Genomic DNA, 18,379 nt, shown 5'->3' on the forward strand with positions numbered 1-18,379 from the left:
AGAGATATTCACGATCAAAAACTTATCACTCTCTCAAAGGGTAAATTTTGAAAAGGCGCCCCATAGTAAAGTAAGTCGTATTCACGACAAAAAAAATGAATGAATAAATTTGCTTGAGCTGTTTCTCCGTAAAAAATTACGAAAAGAAGGATTTTATGATTCAAATTATCGCTTACTCCCCCCTTAAAAGCTCGAAGGAATAGAAGTTAAGTAAAAAAGTGTTCTGGTAACTGAAAGTAGGAAAAGTGAAACTTCCCTATCTCTACGACATGGAAGCAGGAACCTAGTGGATCTACTCTTAGCTACATTTTTTACCGACGGATTCCACTTGACCTCTAGGCTCTCCCTGTCCGGAGAAAGACAATAGGTACTATCAATCTCCAATTGGACCCCAGCCCTTTCTACGCAGATTATTTTTAACGTGAATATGCAAAATCTGCGCGGTTCTTTGAAACGAATAATTAGGCCCATCTTTAAGCCAAAATCCGCACTGCGAACGTCCCGCGGCAGAATTGCTTCCTACGCGGATTGATTCAATACAGAACTGAATTCTTGATACTGGAACTGAACCAACCGGAATGATTCCTGTTCAGTCAACTGCACCTTTCATACCTACCCAGGTACGAGAAAGGCGCCATGCGTTATCTTCTTTGATACCCGATGATACCAAACATTTAAGAAAACTTCAATTTTGAATTATTTGTGATTATGTCATACAACTGAAAGTGTTATCCAGAGATGTCACTATATACGAAATTAAGCTAAAATTATTTTGATACGTTAAATACAGCAAGAGATATTCACGATCAAAAACTTAGCACTCTCTCAGAAGGTAAATTTTGACAAAAAGTTACAAAATTCACACAATCCATCAACTAATACGCATGATTATCGATATACGGAAGCACGTCAGTTTTATTCGTATTCACGTCAACCAGTTATGTCTCTGACAGTACCCACCCGCATTTTTTACTATGGCACAATAAGGCCTTTTATTCGAGCTTAAGTTACAACTCGTAGAAAATTAAGTACTTATTTTACGATCTCGATGAACTGATTCGAATGATATAATTGTGCAAAATTATAAAAGCTATCTTAAACTGTTTTGGCTTATTTAGCATAAACTGAAGAATGCATGGTAGTCTCGCCGATGACCCACTTACACGAATGAAATGACCAACCAAAAGCAATATTCAAGGAAAAAAAGTATGTACACCGTAATCTATCATGGGCTCATTTCCGTGCATTATCAGGCCTACAGCGGATACGGTTAATTTAAGTTTGACGGGTCTGGTTGTCGGAGTTGTTAACCTTCCAGACGTGTTTCATTCTTGCATTTACTTATAGTTCCATAATGAGTAAGCTCGACATTGTAGGAATACTCCAATTACTGGTAAAATCTTTTTACGTTCAAGCTTATCAAAGTTCGCAGGTCAAAGTATTGTTGAGTTATTTAATTGATGTTCTACCTAATGCTCGAACTCTTGGATGACTTCATCATCATCGTCCTCGCGCAAGCCAATTCAAGTAGCTTTCAACCGTGTGCGGTTGACCTTGGATTTTGCAACCGATAGCACTAATCACCGCCGAATGTCAATGCACTCTCTTTCTTGCTACATACAAACATAACGTCTTAGTGTAAGCATTATCAAGCGCCGGCCGGCCGACCGGTGTTCCAAGTTCCGTTTGCTAGGCTAATAAAGTGAAACATAATTCCTATCACACGTCGTAATTCAGTTGTATTACCGTGAAGCTGAAATCAAAAAATTGAAACAGAACATTATTTGTGTAGCCGCCGCCATCATAAATGCTGTACCGTACACACATCGGGCGATGGCTCGTTTAGACCATGAATATTGGTGATAAGCGGTACGATTTTTTTTTGCGCCGTAAAAAACACAGATTTCGCGCGTTTCGAGAACTGGAAGAAAATTGCGAATGTTATCAGTAAACCGAGCTCAAAGAAGCCAACCTGAACGTGTTGGACCCTTTAAGCAGCAGCTAAACCGACTTTCAGCACGTGATACGCGCGCAAAACTCGGTGGCGCGTTCGTCTATTGCTTGCAGTCGCATGCGAACAATAAGAACATGCGATGGCGTGATCAACAATTCGGTTTTTTATGCTTGTTTGGCAACAGAGGTTATCGCAGCGCATATGCAGCATAATGTTGCGGTTGCCTTAACGACGGCCGGATGTTGCGAAATTGTTGAAAGTTCTTCAAATGACTTTTGCTGTTACTTATCTGCACACAGTAAAATTGTGCATGTGCTGCATTGCCCACAGTCATGCCATGTGGCGTGCATGGTTGTTGATTGCGGACTCTGACCCTTGCTGTAAAAATACTGTAGAGATAAAAACCGAAATCTGGTTTCCTAAAAGTGTGAATTATCGAACTAAGATCGTTGATTTTATAAAAATGATCCGCAATGTATGTATGACTTTTTTCCGTTAAAAATTATTGTCAAGCCGAAAGTCATCCAGAAAACAATTTTTTTCGAAAAAAAATTGGATATTCTTTTTGACTGTATAGAAAAAATTCTTCGAAAATTTCTAAAGTTGGTGTGATCCATTGCAACTAGTTCGAACTTGTGAATGTGTAACAAGGTATTCTCAAAACATTAAATGTCGATATTGTGTATTTAGAACCTAATTTCTGATGACAATGCATCTTTATTAATGAGCACTAGTACGAGCGCAATTCCTTCGATAGATCCTTATTCACCAACTTACACTTTCGTGGAAACTATCAAAAAATAATCAACACATGAGTCAAACTATTAGACTATGTTCGCCAAAATTTGTATTTAATTTGCACGGGTAGAGTTTACTGGTTTTGCAAGACTATGATCGCGAGTATTAGAATCAATGAAGTATTGAAGTATCATTTGATTTCATAAAGCAATAAGCACATTGTCGCAAATCTGAAAATGAAAAATGAAACCAAGAAAAGGGGAGTTCTTCCGAAATTTTTCATATCGGCAGTAGTGATTTGCAACGATTTTTTCGTTTATTCAATAGTACAAATAGATATCAAAAGTAAACTCGAAGGCGAAGAAAATCGATAGTTTGATATTGCTCATCTATTTAAAATTATTAATTTCAATAGGATTTAAGTTCAATTTGTTTTTAAGTCCTGTCAATGTTGAAACTATACGAGCACATATAACAATCACTGGATGATACAAAAAGAAAGTCTGAAATCACGAAGTGTGATATGGACGAGAATATTCATTATGTTGGTTGTGAATAGCACCGAATCTTTTGATACTTCTGTATGTTAGTATTTTTTCTCAATTAGAATATGTTGAATACTTTAGTTAATAAAGCTTCAAAAATTAATTACCCAAAATTAAGTGTTTTAGAAATTTTTTATTAAACTGTTTCAACTAAACGTTTTCTTCAAAACAAACATCTGATCAAAATGAATCCAGAGCTATATTTTTGATTGATATAACATTTGTCTAATTGTTTTCAAACGATAAATAATCGCATGTTATAAGGGGAGAAACTTTTCAGAATGAATAATCACCTCTACTGGCAACAGTCATCGCGAGGCATGTATTATTTACAGCAGGGTGCAACCGGAATAAGCAAAGAAATATTTTTCTGGAAAAAGAAACCAGTTTTCTGCTCCCTTCCTAGACCCAGGGCAGTTCACCAAACAAACAATTTTAACGAAATTGTGTTGGTTTCGCACTTAGCAACGAATGAACAAACCTGATATAAAAACTAGGGTCGAAACTGATTCGATTTTAAGTTCAAAAACATCAAAACTAGGTTCGAAACTGGCTTCAAACGAACGGTTTGACAGCAGTTAGAGTGGAAACTGGGTTAGGTTTGGCATCAAGCGCAGCGTTGCCAGGTCATTTTTCCAAAAATATGTATTCGGCGCAAAAATCTATCTGTACCATATCGGTATCAGAATCTCGTCAATATAAGTTCACGGAAATGTCACCAAAGCTCATTTTGGTGAGCAAAAGGAAAAAAAGGTCTCATAGCAACCTTTTCTCATGTCAATCTATTGTCGTTTTCGTTTTTAAATTGCACTACACCGGTGTAGCGAAAGCTGCACCTAAACCGTTCGTTTTTACCAATTGCACTACACCAGTGCTACACTTTTTCTGCACCGATACCACTGGTGTAGCACTCATCAAAAGTTTGGTGTAGCTCTGTGCAATGGAATCGTTAATTGTAGTCAATGGTTACTGTTTATGTTTTCGTCATTTTTGTTCGCTTATTCATGCCTCAGTGTAGCACTGCACCGGTGTAGTGCAAATTAAAAACGAAAACGCTATATGCTATCAACGAAAATCGGTATTTATCTGTACAATCCGTTAATTATCGGTATTTTGGGAGTACATATCTGATTGCGGTACAGAGGTCAAATATCTGTATAAATACCGAGAAATCGGTATACCTGGCAACGTTGATCAAGCGAAAGCGACATAATGAAAATGTGTGACATAGGGTAAGGTTAGGCGCGTACCCAGTAAAAAATTTCGGGTGTAGTTTTCATAATGTAGGGGAGACCGGTGTCCGGTTTGGACACTTTTTCTTCCACTTCTACTATGGTTCTTCAAATGAATTTGCCCATTTTTACGAGAAATTGTTTGAAAAGGTGAAATAATTAAAATTTTCCTACCGATTTGACAGCTCTTTGCTGAAAGTATCATTTTTAAACAAGTAGTGCCTCTATATTTAACTTTAGCGTCATTGTGCCAATAAAACTCGCTCCACCTAATGAATAGGCGCACTATTTATTACTTTGCCGTGAATACGTATTACTTTATTATAAAGCAAATTTTTCAACCGGTCCTTTTCATTAGAGGGATTTCTAAACAATCCGAAAATACATCAGTGTGATTTCTAAACCCTTTTTAAAATGGACAATTTTCTATCCCTTTTCTGTTTGTTCCCTCATTCAAAACACATATTCGAATTAGTCATATTTGAGAAAAGGTTATGTACCCAATAAATGAGTTTTTTCAGTGAAAAATACTGTACATGTTTTAGGGTTTCAATCAACGATTTATTTTACTGATATAGTTGCAAAAGGAAATTTGGTTTAGTATAGTAAATATTGTTGATCGAAACTACAAAACTAAATATTTGGTTTTGCTAAGTGAATTAGTTTGATACAATAAATATTTTGATAAACATAACATTTGAACGTAAACATTTTATTTGAACGTTCCTGTCAATTTCTTGTCGAACAGTTTCATAGTAAATTTAACATGCAAAACAGGTTTAAAATGAACTAACTTCAGATAAAAGTAATATTTGTAGTGCTTTGAATTTATAAATTTAACAGTTGAAATAAATGACATATTAAATTAAAATGACGTTTTTTATAATTGTCCACCACACTTCCCCATACCACAATGCTCAACAAGGGACGCAACTAATGTCAGTTGAGTTAATCACTGGCAATTTCAATACTAACGAAAAAAAGACAAGAAAAACTGAGATTACAAACAATTTATTCTAAGATGTACAATTAACTTACGCTTTTGTTTGTTAAAATCGTATACATTTCGTTTTGTTTTTAAGAGCGAACTGATTTCTTTCAAGACACTTAGGCGAGTGGATTTTGATACATTTTTTCTTCGATTTACATTTTTTAAGAAACTTCAATTACTCACATTCATAAATTTCCCATAGTTTAAATATCATGATCAAACTCTGCCATATTACTTTTTCTAGTATCCAATGACTCGGTGCCCTTTTAGTCCGGTCAAGATAGAGATATGCTGCACCAAATATTTTTTTTATAAAAAAAACGTGTTATGTAATGTTATGCAGTTTGTAATATTATTCATCAATACTTACGCTTGGATTGTCGAAAAGCCTCAAGAAAAAGAAATAAACTGATAAAATTTCACTTATGAAGCGCGTGCAAACTTTTCTGTTTATTCACGGTTTAAAAAAAATGTTCTGGTTTATAAAAACTAAAAATGATACGGTTCATTTCAACAATAAACTTTGTTGTATTATTACACCAATAAGATCATAGATAAAATGAATCAAATCTTTCCTTGACACAAAGGTAAAGCAGAATTGAGTCAACATGGATATTGCCAACTAATTGAATTGATTTCAACTTTGGTTGATATGCAATAAATAGGTAATTTATTTCAAAACTAAGATCGGCTGGAACGAATTTTTTTTTCGTTTGGCCAGATCAAAATTTTGATTCACATCAAACAGAGATAGTTGTTGACGTTGAAGGAAGAAATTGGTTTGAAACAATCATCATTTTAAACAAGCTTTATTTTTCTACGTGCAGTTCTAGATGCGTAATATATGTCAGTATTAAAATTAAAGTGTTTTAATCGTGTTTTAAAGTAAAAATAGAACGGCAGCGTATGTCGTATGTCAGTTTTGAACTTGATAGTAGAACTGTTCGAACAACTAAAACTAAAACGGATGGAATACGTTTGTTTCAGGTTCAGTTCTATTATAGATCTCCTATATAAAATTTCCAGCTGTTGAATTTGCTCTTAGAATAATCGAAATTTTTCCAACAAGTTTTTGAGCACCCCTTCGCATACTACTCTAAAAACGTAATAATCAGCTACCCTTCAGTGTATAAAACGGTGTACGAGATGTTAGCCCGTAACTCGCTGTCAATTTCCTAGCACTGGCTGTCACTTCATCAAACGCAAAACAAAAATAATTAAAAGTCATCAAATAGTTTTAAGCAAAAAAAAATCTTCAAACCATTGTTCTTATCATCGTCTACTAGTTAAGTTTAAATTATCGAATTAAGTGCAATCAAAACCGAAATTAGGAAACATGGAGTATAACTGATAAGAAGTGTGCCACCGTTGTTTTTTTGAAAGGGTACAAAGAATAATCTTACATTGCTGCATTCGCGAATGATGATGGACTTTCTTTTTTTTTGGCAGGATAAGCGACAGAGATATAGAGAAAGTGTTTACGTGAGCATTAGTATCGCATTAGTTTCAACTCCAGCATAATAAAGTTCTGCGTAATAAAGTAAATATTTGTGCAGTTTGTTGATTTGCGTTATCTGAAGTACAAGATGAATACCTTAATTTTTGTCCTATTTGCAGTCTCATCATTTTCCCATCCTTCGCATCACACCGAGGTGACATTGACGTTTAATTGACTGGCTGCTGGGTTGGAGTTTTATTTTTTTTTTCATTTGTCTTCCCACATATTAGTGCTAGTGAGCGCACGTGAACTGAACAGGCGGCTAGGCAGCAGGATGGCCTCGACGATGCAGCTGGAGTTCGCTCAAGCGATGGCCGATTTCAAAAATATGTTCCCCGATATGGATCGAGACGTGATAGAGGCGGTACTGAGGGCAAACCAGGGAGCCGTGGATGCCACCATTGATCAGCTGCTGGCGATGAGCACCGATAATCAGGTTGGGTATTTTGTTTTGTTATAGTTTTTATATAAGATTGAGTAGGAAAGTGATCACGGGATATAACAGAGAGATACAGAAGCCTTATAAATATAGTTCGTAAAATGCATGTCTAAACTGAAGCCTTACAATGGAAATTTTTGAACGGATTATCCTTCGAACTATTCGGGGAATCGTCAACTAAATTTTTAAGCTTGATTTCGATTTCTATTGTAGAATGAAAAATTGCGCCAGGAGTTGGATGGCGATACGGGCCGAACAGTTCCATCTGGTGGAAACAATACTGTTCCAGGGACGGGAACCCTGCTGGATCTTTCTAGTGGTCCTACACCAGCACTTCTCAGTACTTCGCCTAAATCCACGGCCTTGGGTGCATCGCCCAAGATAAAGAAATCTCCCGGTAGCTCAAGTGCCACCAATAGTCCTCGGATTGTTGCAGTTGGAGCTCTGAACGTTCGAGAAGCCGACAAACCGATCGCCAACCGAAAATGGAACCCTCCTATGCTAGGCCCTTTGCCACCGACATTTCTTCGGTTAAGCGGCGAAGCATCGCGAAACACCGAGTTCGATCTCGGTGATGAACAGTTTGCAATGATGTTGCAAAATGAAGAATTCATGGCCGAGCTGAGATGGAACCAGGAGTTCCTTTCAGCCCTGGAGAAAGATCACCAGGGAAAGGTTTCCGATGATGCCGCATTCAAAGAGAGACTGCGCCACATGGGTAAGATTTCCCGGAAAAAATTTGCCCAGTTGGCCCGGGTTTTTACCTGGCAGCGGGGTACAAACAAAAAGGCAAGTGCCGTCAGACATCCCGATTCGCTGCTGCTGCAGGAGGAACACAGCGACGATGACGAACCGAAGAAGGCTGTCAAGAAGTAAAGTTTTTGCGTGGACCGTTTTTAGAAAATCCGGGATGCCGAGATGAAAATATGTAGGGGAATGCGCGATAGAAGGTGACAAATTGATTCCAGAGATACACCTTAATTTTAGTGTTTTATAAGATAAGACTGTTATATTTTCGTGTGGAAAATTGGAAAATCCATGCATCAAAAGGCATCGATATACTAACTAATTGGTAGACATGGGCTGAGCTGACGGTTTGATGAATGCGGTCATATCATAATGGTTTGTTTTATACATTATCCTGCTGCACTTGCAATCGCTACAGGCACTCAGTTTGTCAGTTTTGTTGATTTTTTTTTATTTATTTGTACATAGAGATTCTTTATTTTTTTGTTTTTTCGTTTATATTAGTTATAGTTTGTAGAACAGCATTTATATCTGGTACGATTCAATTGTACAATTGTAGTGTTTTATCGGGACAGTGATAAAAAATAGTTATCATGTGAAGTGCAAATATGCGGTGAACAGTTTTATTTTTAATTTATGAATAGTCCACTTGTTTTGTCTAACCGCAAATTCAAATTAGTACACAGGCCAAGCAAATTGAGCGTTGCCATTTGGTGAATAGATTATTTACGCATCCGCAGCTGTAACAAACAACATATAAAAGAAGAAAACAAAACTAAACGAAATCAACCAATACTAGTCACCGCAGAATAGAAAAGAGTAGTCGAGCTACGACACAGAAGAATCTCCGTGCGGAATGATGTAACACAAAAGTCAACGTAAATACACAAAAAGTGAGCCTAAAACTATAAACAACAGTAAACTAAACTCAAGCTAACGATAACAAAACAACTCCACTACTCTGAGATAGTGCAAATTGCTAGCTACCCCCGCCCGCACTTCCTCAGTTGCTGCTGCTAAGCAGATCGATTAGAACAACAATCTTACTGCTCAGATCGAATTCCGCAGTGAAATATTTAGAATAAGTTCAAATGCTTCTATGATGGTAATTTCATAGTTCTATACGTACTTTTAGTTGGTTATTAGTTGTTTCGATTCAATACAGTAAGCCGACAGGACAACGAACAGTTCGCAGTTCTGTGAGTTCGCCAATGGCATTGGTCAAAATAAGCTTGAAGACAGTATAACAAATGTTCAAAGGTGTTTTGTTTCGCCAAATAGAAATTAGGAGATGAGCATTTGGATGTTTCAGATGTTTTTTTTTCTCCATCATGCACAGCAGGACAGCTAGGTATCAGAGTTGATTCATCAAACCTTGATCGATTTATTATTTAGTTTACTGTCGTGCTCAGATTCAACAACCGATTCCGCCTCAAATCGGTTCGGAACCGATTGTCGACTCTGATTCGGATTCCAATTTAACGAAGCGTAAACAAAAATTTATTACTTTCCCACTCGGCGATCGACCGAAAAAGTTAAAATCGGATATAAATACACCATAATAATAATTATATTTTGAAGGTCATGAATTCCGAATCAAATTGCTTCTTATTTTGTTGTGTGATTGGAAAGGTTACAATGGCCGTACATCCAGCGGTTTCGTTTATAGTCATATGGACTATACTATTTGTCACTACCGATGGTATGGGAAAGTGGGGCAAGACTGCCAGAGGGGTAAGTGTACCATAGGTTCATAACGGGGCAAGTTCGCCATATTACCACAGACTAACAGACATGACAGTATAAGTAAATTCTTATAAATTTTTTTTTCGTGATGCACTAGTTCCACCTATATTGTACTGCGCGAACTATTTACTATCTGTACACCCCTTGTGTTATGTAAAAGTTTTTTTACTAGTTGGTTTCCCCTCGTTTGTCAACACCGATCAGCTGCTCGCAGGGATGCCTGATTTCATCAAAATATTTGAAAATGAATCGTCACAATAAATTATTGGATTACGTTGATAATATATTTAACTTTTTCGCGATGTTGGAAGGTAACCATTTATTCGACTCAAAGTTGTTCATCTAGACTATTTTTTATTGTGTTGGTAGTTGTGGGGTTGTGAATACCTTCCTAAATATATCTAGACATTCGTTGGAAGCAAACTAGTCACAACAATACACCCCTGGAAATAACACGAGGTAGTGTGATGTTTGTACCCATGGTAATGTGTTGTTTGTATCCATGGCGATACCACGCTTATTATTATTTAATCGTAGTAAGCGATCAACGAACTAATTCGTCCTCTTTCTTCTTTGGTCGCTTGAACAGGTAACACGCATTATCAAATTGTCTCAGCTTGGCTGGGTGATTCCAGACTCTTAATAAAAGAAAACTCACAGTAGTTTTCACCCGAAATTAAGTGGCGGCAGACCAGAAGCAAGTAAATATTGTAACAAAACGGGTTCGATTTTGTATTGCGTTGGAGGATGAGAAGTAGCACAATTATGTATATAGTTTTGGCAATATGTATTAAATCTGTACCCTGCATGAAATTCGCATGGACGTATACAAATCAATACATTACAGGTAATTCTGTATGAATGGCAACTCTGTTGGTAAATGAAAAAATAAACACAGTCTAGATGACAGACAGGATGTTTTTGATAGGGTAACGTGGCGTCATCATGACACATGTGAGTACTGTCCCAAATAAAGGAATATTCGAAATGACCGTTAAAATGATTGAAGAATCTAATTTGAGTGTCCTGTCTGTTATTCTGTGATATTACTATGGGGCAGGTGTGCCATAACATATGATGAACAAACCTAACCTCAAAGTCGATCAGTGTTGAAACATTCACTGTAAACAAACAACTAAAAGCAGATTCTGCACGATGGCACGGACATACAAGAGAGTTTCTTCGCGTAAAAAGAGGTCAAATACAAGCTTGCTGCAATCAGACCCTGTCAGCTTGGAGCGAAATCAATCTTCAGTACAGCAACGCCATCGCACGGCGTCTCATTCAACATGTCATGTCAATTGTATGGGTGCGCAGTGCTGCTATTTTGGCGCGTACGAATTTGACATTTCTCTCCCCTACTTCTATGTACGAGATTCGACATGCCGCGGAAAACTTTAGAGAAGTAAATGATGATGATATTTTTAATACATGTAATATCTAAAACAAGTGTGAATCTTATCGATTGTATTAAGGAAAGCAGTACAGGAGAGGAAATCTCATCCAAATTACGGAGAAAATGTAATTATTGTTATCAACAAGCCTCCGAAAATCATGTATTGATTACCGAATTGTTTTGTTTACCAATAATGTTTTTTGGGCTATCGAGGGTACTCCTGAAAGTACTTCTCAGACGTACCAATTATCAAAATCATGCGTTATTTTTTTTGTAGAAACACGAAAATTCTTAACTTGGTACACTTGCTCACCATTAGGGCTAGCAAATTGAAGCAACGAATATTAACAAAAGGGTTTCACCATCTGTGCTATTCACACACATTCGTATGTCAGGTAGAATTCACAGCGCAACCCAAGCAAGGAAAGCTGCTTCGTTCGTTCATTAGTCATGAATATGCCCGCTATCTGAGACCTATGCTTCACGAGGTTAGCATTTGATGAATGGTTCTCATATTGAAGATGCCTATGAAGAAGCTAGATTCATAACTTTTAGTTCCGATGAATATTAATTTAAAAAACATTGCTTTCTATGTTTCTAGGATATGTACACAGTGTAAACTCCCCAGAAACAAATTGATCGTTCGCATGTGCTCAAATGCTTAATTTCTACTATAAAATGTTTAAAGTATGTTTGAAATGTGATCAAATTTGGTCTTAGAATGCGAACATATGTTCAAAAATGGTTTCTGTAAACCTACACTGTGAAAACACCGTAAACATTACCTATTTGACTTTGCTTCGCGTCATGTAGCACGTCGTGAAGCAAGGCCTTCTTTCTCATACAATACTAACGAGAGCGAATCCTACATTTCATTACATTGCCATGGATTGCTTAGTTCACGTGTTAACTGAGACTGAGAGCACAGGCAATTTACTATAGGCAAGGGAATTGATCTGCTCAATAGCATATACTTTCACGCATCCAGTTTCTCTCTGATATAGGTCTCTCATTCTGCTATGTCAAGCAAAGTGTTCACAGCAGATGTTTTTTTGTTGCTTCGTTCGTTTGAGGATTCACAATACAAGCCCTGCTCACCATCCCCAAACTCGCGGTGTCGCGCAGCTGAGTCACTTCAGCACGAAAAAGTACGGGAGTGTAATGTCAGAGACATAACTGGATGTCGTGAATACAAATAAAACTGACTCATTTTCTTTATACTTTCGAATATCAATTAGTTGATCGATTGGGTGAATTGTGCAAGCTTTCCCCCTTTTCACTACTAGAATTTGAAACGATACACCTAAACTAAAGTACTGATTAGTTACATTAAACATTCTGACATACAATTAAATATTACGAGCTAACCAGTATAATTCTTTATGATGAAATAATGGTGGTTCTGCAAAAAATCTTTTATGAAGGCGTTCGTGATGAAGAGTGACGAGTTAAGTTCGAATCTATTCAGTCGATGCTATGCATTTTATATAGCAAATCAGCAAAAAGTTCTACTACAAACTGCAACTGGTTGAAAATGGGCCGTATACAGTGAAGGAAAATTTCGCATAATTCTTTAGGTATACAATTATGGTTCTAAATAGCAACATAAAAACTTTTGATGTCGATGACTTACTTTAGATTTGAATTTTTCAGTGAAAAAACTGGCTGCACGGGATTAATTTCTGGCAATCAGGAGGGCCAAAATATGTAATTCACTAAGATATTTAACACTGTTGCGAATTTTGCACTGCGAAAATTATCTCAGATTTTCACTGCACTGATGGTTTTAATTACCGATTTGCAAAGAAGCAATCTTTATAGTTCTTTAGATAACATTTGGAGCCATTAGAAGGGTTTTGCATAATGTTCCCCATTGTTGTCCATTTTTCGTTGTAATTTTCTCCAATGCGAACGACCAGCAGCAGGATGATGCAATCGATCATATTTAAAGGGAAACTAGCTCTGCGACCCGTGTGTTTGAGGTTTTGTACCACCCAAAACGTATGCGCTTTCATTGCCGAGTGCTTCTCTTGGCGACCGAAGTCCAAATGAGAGCACGACCTGAGCGTTTGTGGTTTTGTGCCACGCAAAAGATTTGCTCTCATTACTGGCGACTGTTGTTTCCGACCATTAAAGTCCAAATTAAAGAACGACCTGAGCGAAGCACGCTTTATACTTGGTTTGTTTTTACTAATGTTGGTGGGAGAACCTCACCTCGACATCCAGTTCCGTCTGAAGCACTAGAAGAAACGAACGATTTGCAATCAAAGTTTACTTTTTATACTTGGTTTAGTAGATAATCGGAACTGATATGTGCTTTACTACCTCAAGGTAAGCAAGCGTGATGAATTTTCCTCACTATTTTCAAAAGTTCTAGAAAACTTTGTTTTTCAATTTATGGTTATCTGACGCTGTTGAAAATTTAATCACAAATTCCTGATTATATTTTCGATAGCTTGTAGAAAAAAATATGCTGTTGGGTTAAGTACATCAAGAGATATTCGCGATAAAGTTCTGCCCATTCTTCCACAGGCTAAATTTTGAAAAGGCGCCCCACAGTAAAGTAAATCGTATTCACGACATTATAGACTCTCTTCATAGCCAAACTTCTAAAATTCTTAATATATCGAAGGAAGAATGAAAATTGAAATTTCGTTTGTTTTGAATGCGCTGATTTACGAATGAGACAGTAAAAATGAAAATGAGGCTGCTGGATTGAATTCTTTTACTACAAATTTAAGATCTGATACGGGTTGTACCTCCAGCTTCTCGCATGAGAAACCTCCATAGTGGGGATGATGTATGCCTGAATGAAATGCTAGTTTTGATAAAGTTCGAATTTGGAAGAATTTCAAAATACTCTGTGATTGTTTTCAATCAACAGACATAATTTCCAACTTAAGTAAAAGCACTCGTTTTTAAATGAAAAAAACTTCAGGCCTTTTTATCACAATTGCAGATTGGTAAAAGCATTGAAAACTCGCCACTTTTTCATTATTTGTGTTTGTTTTATCAACCGTACATTTGCGAACATAAATCTAAGAAAAAGATTTGGAAAATATTACCGCCGTCTATATTATTACCATTCGGAAATCATACTGAATTCCGAATCAAATTTTAGACGAGTTAACTGGGTACTTGCATGTGTGACATTGGGTACAGCCATTTCTGTCTTTTTCCATCACTAAACAGTCCTTTTTTGAGGCGAAATACGACTTCTTCCAATATTTGAATTATGTTTGAGTATATTATTTCATCGTCTTTGGTTTATTTGAACAATGTAGTTTAAGATCGATAATGCAAAAATGCCTACAACATATGACGAACTCACAACTCACTGTTGTCAAGAAGCAAAAAAAAACAGAAGCCGTTTTCTATCAGTTGGTAACTTTATTACCTTGTTCCTTGCAATCACAATACGATTACGTGATAGTTTGTTTTATTTATTAAATAAATACGCCATATAAACCTAATAAAATGCAATAACGTAATATGATAGTTTGCAGTAGCGAAAGGAAATTTTTTTTCTCGATTGATTTTTCAACACCGCAACAAAACTCACTAACTCAGATCTGAAGCATATTTCGAGGTTTTCTCAGTGAAGTGAAATGTATGAAACTCATAAAAAAACATCAAATTAAACTATGCTACATGTTATAATTTTACTCAATAAACAAACACGTGTGAAGGTTTCTTCGTCCGAAAACCCTACCAGTGAGCATTCAGCAGTTCAACCACCTTCCGAACGATGAAGGCATGACTTGCATAAAGTTTCACGTCCATCCCAAGATCCATCCACTGGACCTTTGCCGCATCGTCTCCCGCATGCAGGTTGAACTGTCCAACAATGCTGCCATCCTCATCGTGAAAATTAACCGCTACCGTCTCCATCCAGGCGTTGTCCGTATTTCTCGGATCGTCTACGTATCCCTTGTAGATTTCTTTGCCACCAGCGAAAAATCGTTCAATTTCCTCTGTACCACTCGAGGAACTCATTGCTTCCTCCATAAATTCGCGTTTCAGAGTAGCGCTCACAATTTCACCTGGATCTACCATCCCTCCGGGAATGGCCCACTCGCCGCAATCGTGTCTTTCGATAGCGCACATTTGTAGGATTCGTTTCCCCGAGGTCTCGTTGATCACATGATGGCCGTGTTCATTGATTTTCCACTTGGTTACAATTGGATCAGCCGCGTGATTCGGTCCCCAACGTCCCAGTAAACCTCTTCCTCGTAGACCAGTTCGGCCGAACAAATTCAACGGGTAACCACTGTGAATCTCATACTCACCGATGAAACTGACTCGATTCACTTTACCGTCCAATTGGTTCCATTTGGCTTTGAAACTCGGATGCTCTAGTACGAAACACAAAATCAAAATCACACTAACTGAGCTCTCGTTCTACTCACCAAAAGCAGAATCCGCCCATTCTTTACCCTTCATCACACTTGCCTCATAAAACGGCGGTTGATAGTCCGAATAAACTACAGACCAACAAACATCTTCATCCGGAACTGGATAACGGCGAACGTCACTGCGGGGATACACGTTGTTCCTACAGCGGGAATGTTTGTAGATACCAGGAATCATCGCCGTAAGTGTGGGAACTGCGATGCGACTCAAAGATCCAACCATGCGATCGTTACATAAGGTCAGAATCGATAACAATGTAAATAAGGCCAGGATTCGGATTTCTGCTGCCAAGCAACGAATCTTGTGTTTGTGTGCCGGAATCTAATTCAGTTTATGACTTTGTTTGTTAGCTCTTAAAATTATACATCAAAAGCATTGACACGAATCACGACATCAACTGGATATACAGTGAAATGAAAGAGCAAATATTTTGAAATTTTGATTGAAACTTTTCCGTATACTTTGCCGAGTTAAAAACAACCTAACGATGTTTAGCAGCCCTTACACGTGACAATATTATTGTCAATCCAAAGTATTGTCAATACCGTCAATCCAATTGACTTGGTAACTTGAGTCCGCATTTTTCGAGAAAATCAAGCGTTTGGAGCTTCAAATATTGCAAATGAACATTGAAATATTGAGAGATGAGTTCATTGCACATATTTGACAGTTTCCTGACTGGAGAGAAAGTATTGTCGGATTGATGAGCAGTTTTGATTTTTCGACAATATTTTCGTCAATCCAAAGAAGTTTCCATTACACGATCAAAAGTATTGTCAATACTCCTTGTATTGACAATAATATTGTCTCGTGTAAGGGCAGCTTTTCGTCATTTCTGATCACACCTCAATATTTGTTTATTTACTCCGAGTGGATTCACGATGACGTATTACAGGTGCGAACATTTTTATTTATGAGTGTGTGGTTCTTACATGCTTCTCGAAATACAGATATTTGGGCTGTGAACAATTGGCACAATGACGCTGCAATTAAATGTAGATGCGCTGCTTGTTTAGAGATGATACTTTCAGCAAGAGCTGTCAAATTGGGAGGAAAACGTTTAATTACTCCGCTTTTTCTACGATTTCTTATAAAAACGAGCAAATTCATTTAAAAAATCAAAGTACACACTTAAAACCATTTCTTGAGCTCGGCATAATAAAATGCCGAAACTGATCAGCAACACCTAAATTTGCTGATTGCTCAGTAATCAATACGCATGTTTCTGAACTTCGTTAAATGCATTCACTGATATTTCGGTAAAATGTTTCACTTTGCCGAAATTTGGCATAATTACTTGCTGAATTTATCAGTAAACAACAGATATGCCGACATCAGCAGAGAAGTTTGCCGAGATTTCGGAATATGCGCTAGCTGTTGCCGAGATTCAGCACGACAGCTGTCATTTATTGCCGCGTTACATTTTCACTTCGCATTGCGCGATTATTTTCTGATGAAATTCTCGAGTGAAAAAATGGATAATCTTCGAAGAAACTTGCAAGTAAAAATATTGAATAAATATAGTGACATGTTTCCGTTTAATAAAAAGCGACTTTATCAGATCACATTATAAGGGAAAAACACCCAACACGGGGCTCAAAGAGTCCTCGAGACAAAACTTTGGGGGATATGCGAAAAAATAACCCAATGCATGGACAAATTCAATAGATCCAAGTAAGTTTATTTTTTGAACAATACCGTATATGCATCATTAAATATTGAAAATTTTTGTATATTTATTTTAATTTTCATATTTCCAGCTCGACTCAAGGTGGCCGCATCCGGAAACGCCGCTTTTTATTATGCTACATGTTTTAAGGTAGAGGCTTTAAGCACTACTGGCAACAAATTTGTAAGCCTCCTTTAAGTGTTAATAAAATGAATTTTTGATCCTGAATGGTGTGTTTATAATGTTTAGAAATTACAAACAAAATTAATTGCCTGGATTTTTAATTACTGATGATTCGGTAATTTGTTTTTTTTTTCCATTTTTTCGTTTTATTTTATTGCCGAATATTCAGCGAACGTTTCACTGAGCAAACAGTAAATCTTATGCTGGCGATTTCGGCAATATTTGACGTTTGTCAAATTTGAGGTTGCCGAGACGCTCAGTTATTTTATTTTTGCCGAGATGATTGCTGATTACTCGGCTGTGCGAATCTCGGCATTTTTTTGCCGAGACTCAGCTAAAAACTTTAAGTGTGTAGAAGTTTAAGAATAAGAATTACACTGGTTTCTGTTAAAAAAAAGTTAATCCGAAAAAACCTAACCTTACCCAATTTCATACATTTCTTCAGATTTTCCATGTATAATCGTAAGTAGTAGTAATCACATTGAAATCGATTTTCTTCTACTTCGAGTTTACTTTTATTGTTAATATCTATTTGTATTATTGAATAAACGAAAAAATGTTGCAAATCACTACGGCCGATATGAAAACTTTCAAAAGAACCCTCCTTTTCTTGGTTCCATTTTTCATTGACAGGTGTCGCTACCGGTAATTCAGTTTCGCGGTAATGTGCCAATAAACGACCTGTCCACATCCACTTTGAAGAAGAATTCCGAAGGATTCACTTTCAGCAGAACAATGTCGAAAAAATCTGTACAAATGGTGCACAGAACGCGGACTGTCACTGAGAAAGATAGGGAAAATGGAAGGAGTAAGTGAAAAAGCCGTGCG

At 37.0% G+C, this 18,379-nt stretch overlaps 2 protein-coding genes across 2 annotated transcripts; one reads left to right on the top strand and one right to left on the bottom strand.

Moving 5' to 3' along the window:
- Nucleotides 1-6,627: 6,627 nt before the first annotated feature.
- On the top strand, nucleotides 6,628-14,964 carry LOC131438993 (CUE domain-containing protein 1). The gene is made up of 5 exons (XM_058609450.1): nucleotides 6,628-6,844; nucleotides 6,910-7,000; nucleotides 7,078-7,112; nucleotides 7,189-7,394; nucleotides 7,611-14,964. Exons 4-5 carry the CDS (start codon nucleotides 7,233-7,235, stop codon nucleotides 8,271-8,273), a joined length of 825 nt encoding a protein of 274 aa, XP_058465433.1. The 5' UTR covers nucleotides 6,628-6,844; nucleotides 6,910-7,000; nucleotides 7,078-7,112; nucleotides 7,189-7,232; the 3' UTR covers nucleotides 8,274-14,964.
- LOC131438992 (ADP-ribose pyrophosphatase, mitochondrial) lies at nucleotides 14,657-16,411 on the bottom strand. Its single transcript, XM_058609449.1, has 2 exons — nucleotides 15,696-16,411; nucleotides 14,657-15,641 (listed from the first exon to the last, which is right to left on the bottom strand). Exons 1-2 carry the CDS (start codon nucleotides 15,919-15,921, stop codon nucleotides 14,995-14,997), a joined length of 873 nt encoding a protein of 290 aa, XP_058465432.1. The 5' UTR covers nucleotides 15,922-16,411; the 3' UTR covers nucleotides 14,657-14,994.
- Nucleotides 16,412-18,379: the final 1,968 nt, after the last annotated feature.

The sequence above is a fragment of the Malaya genurostris genome, chromosome 3 (assembly GCF_030247185.1).
Source record: "Malaya genurostris strain Urasoe2022 chromosome 3, Malgen_1.1, whole genome shotgun sequence".
Taxonomy (NCBI): Eukaryota; Metazoa; Arthropoda; class Insecta; order Diptera; family Culicidae; genus Malaya; species Malaya genurostris.

Coding starts and splice junctions, on each gene's coding strand:
- LOC131438993 (XM_058609450.1), top strand. CDS start 7,233: ATGGCCTCGACGATGCAGCTGGAGTTCGCTCAAGCGATGGCCGATTTC. Junction 7,395..7,610: donor CGATGAGCACCGATAATCAG/GTTGGGTATTTT, acceptor TTTCTATTGTAG/AATGAAAAATTGCGCCAGGA.
- LOC131438992 (XM_058609449.1), bottom strand. CDS start 15,921: ATGGTTGGATCTTTGAGTCGCATCGCAGTTCCCACACTTACGGCGATG. Junction 15,642..15,695: donor ATGGGCGGATTCTGCTTTTG/GTGAGTAGAACG, acceptor GTTTCGTACTAG/AGCATCCGAGTTTCAAAGCC.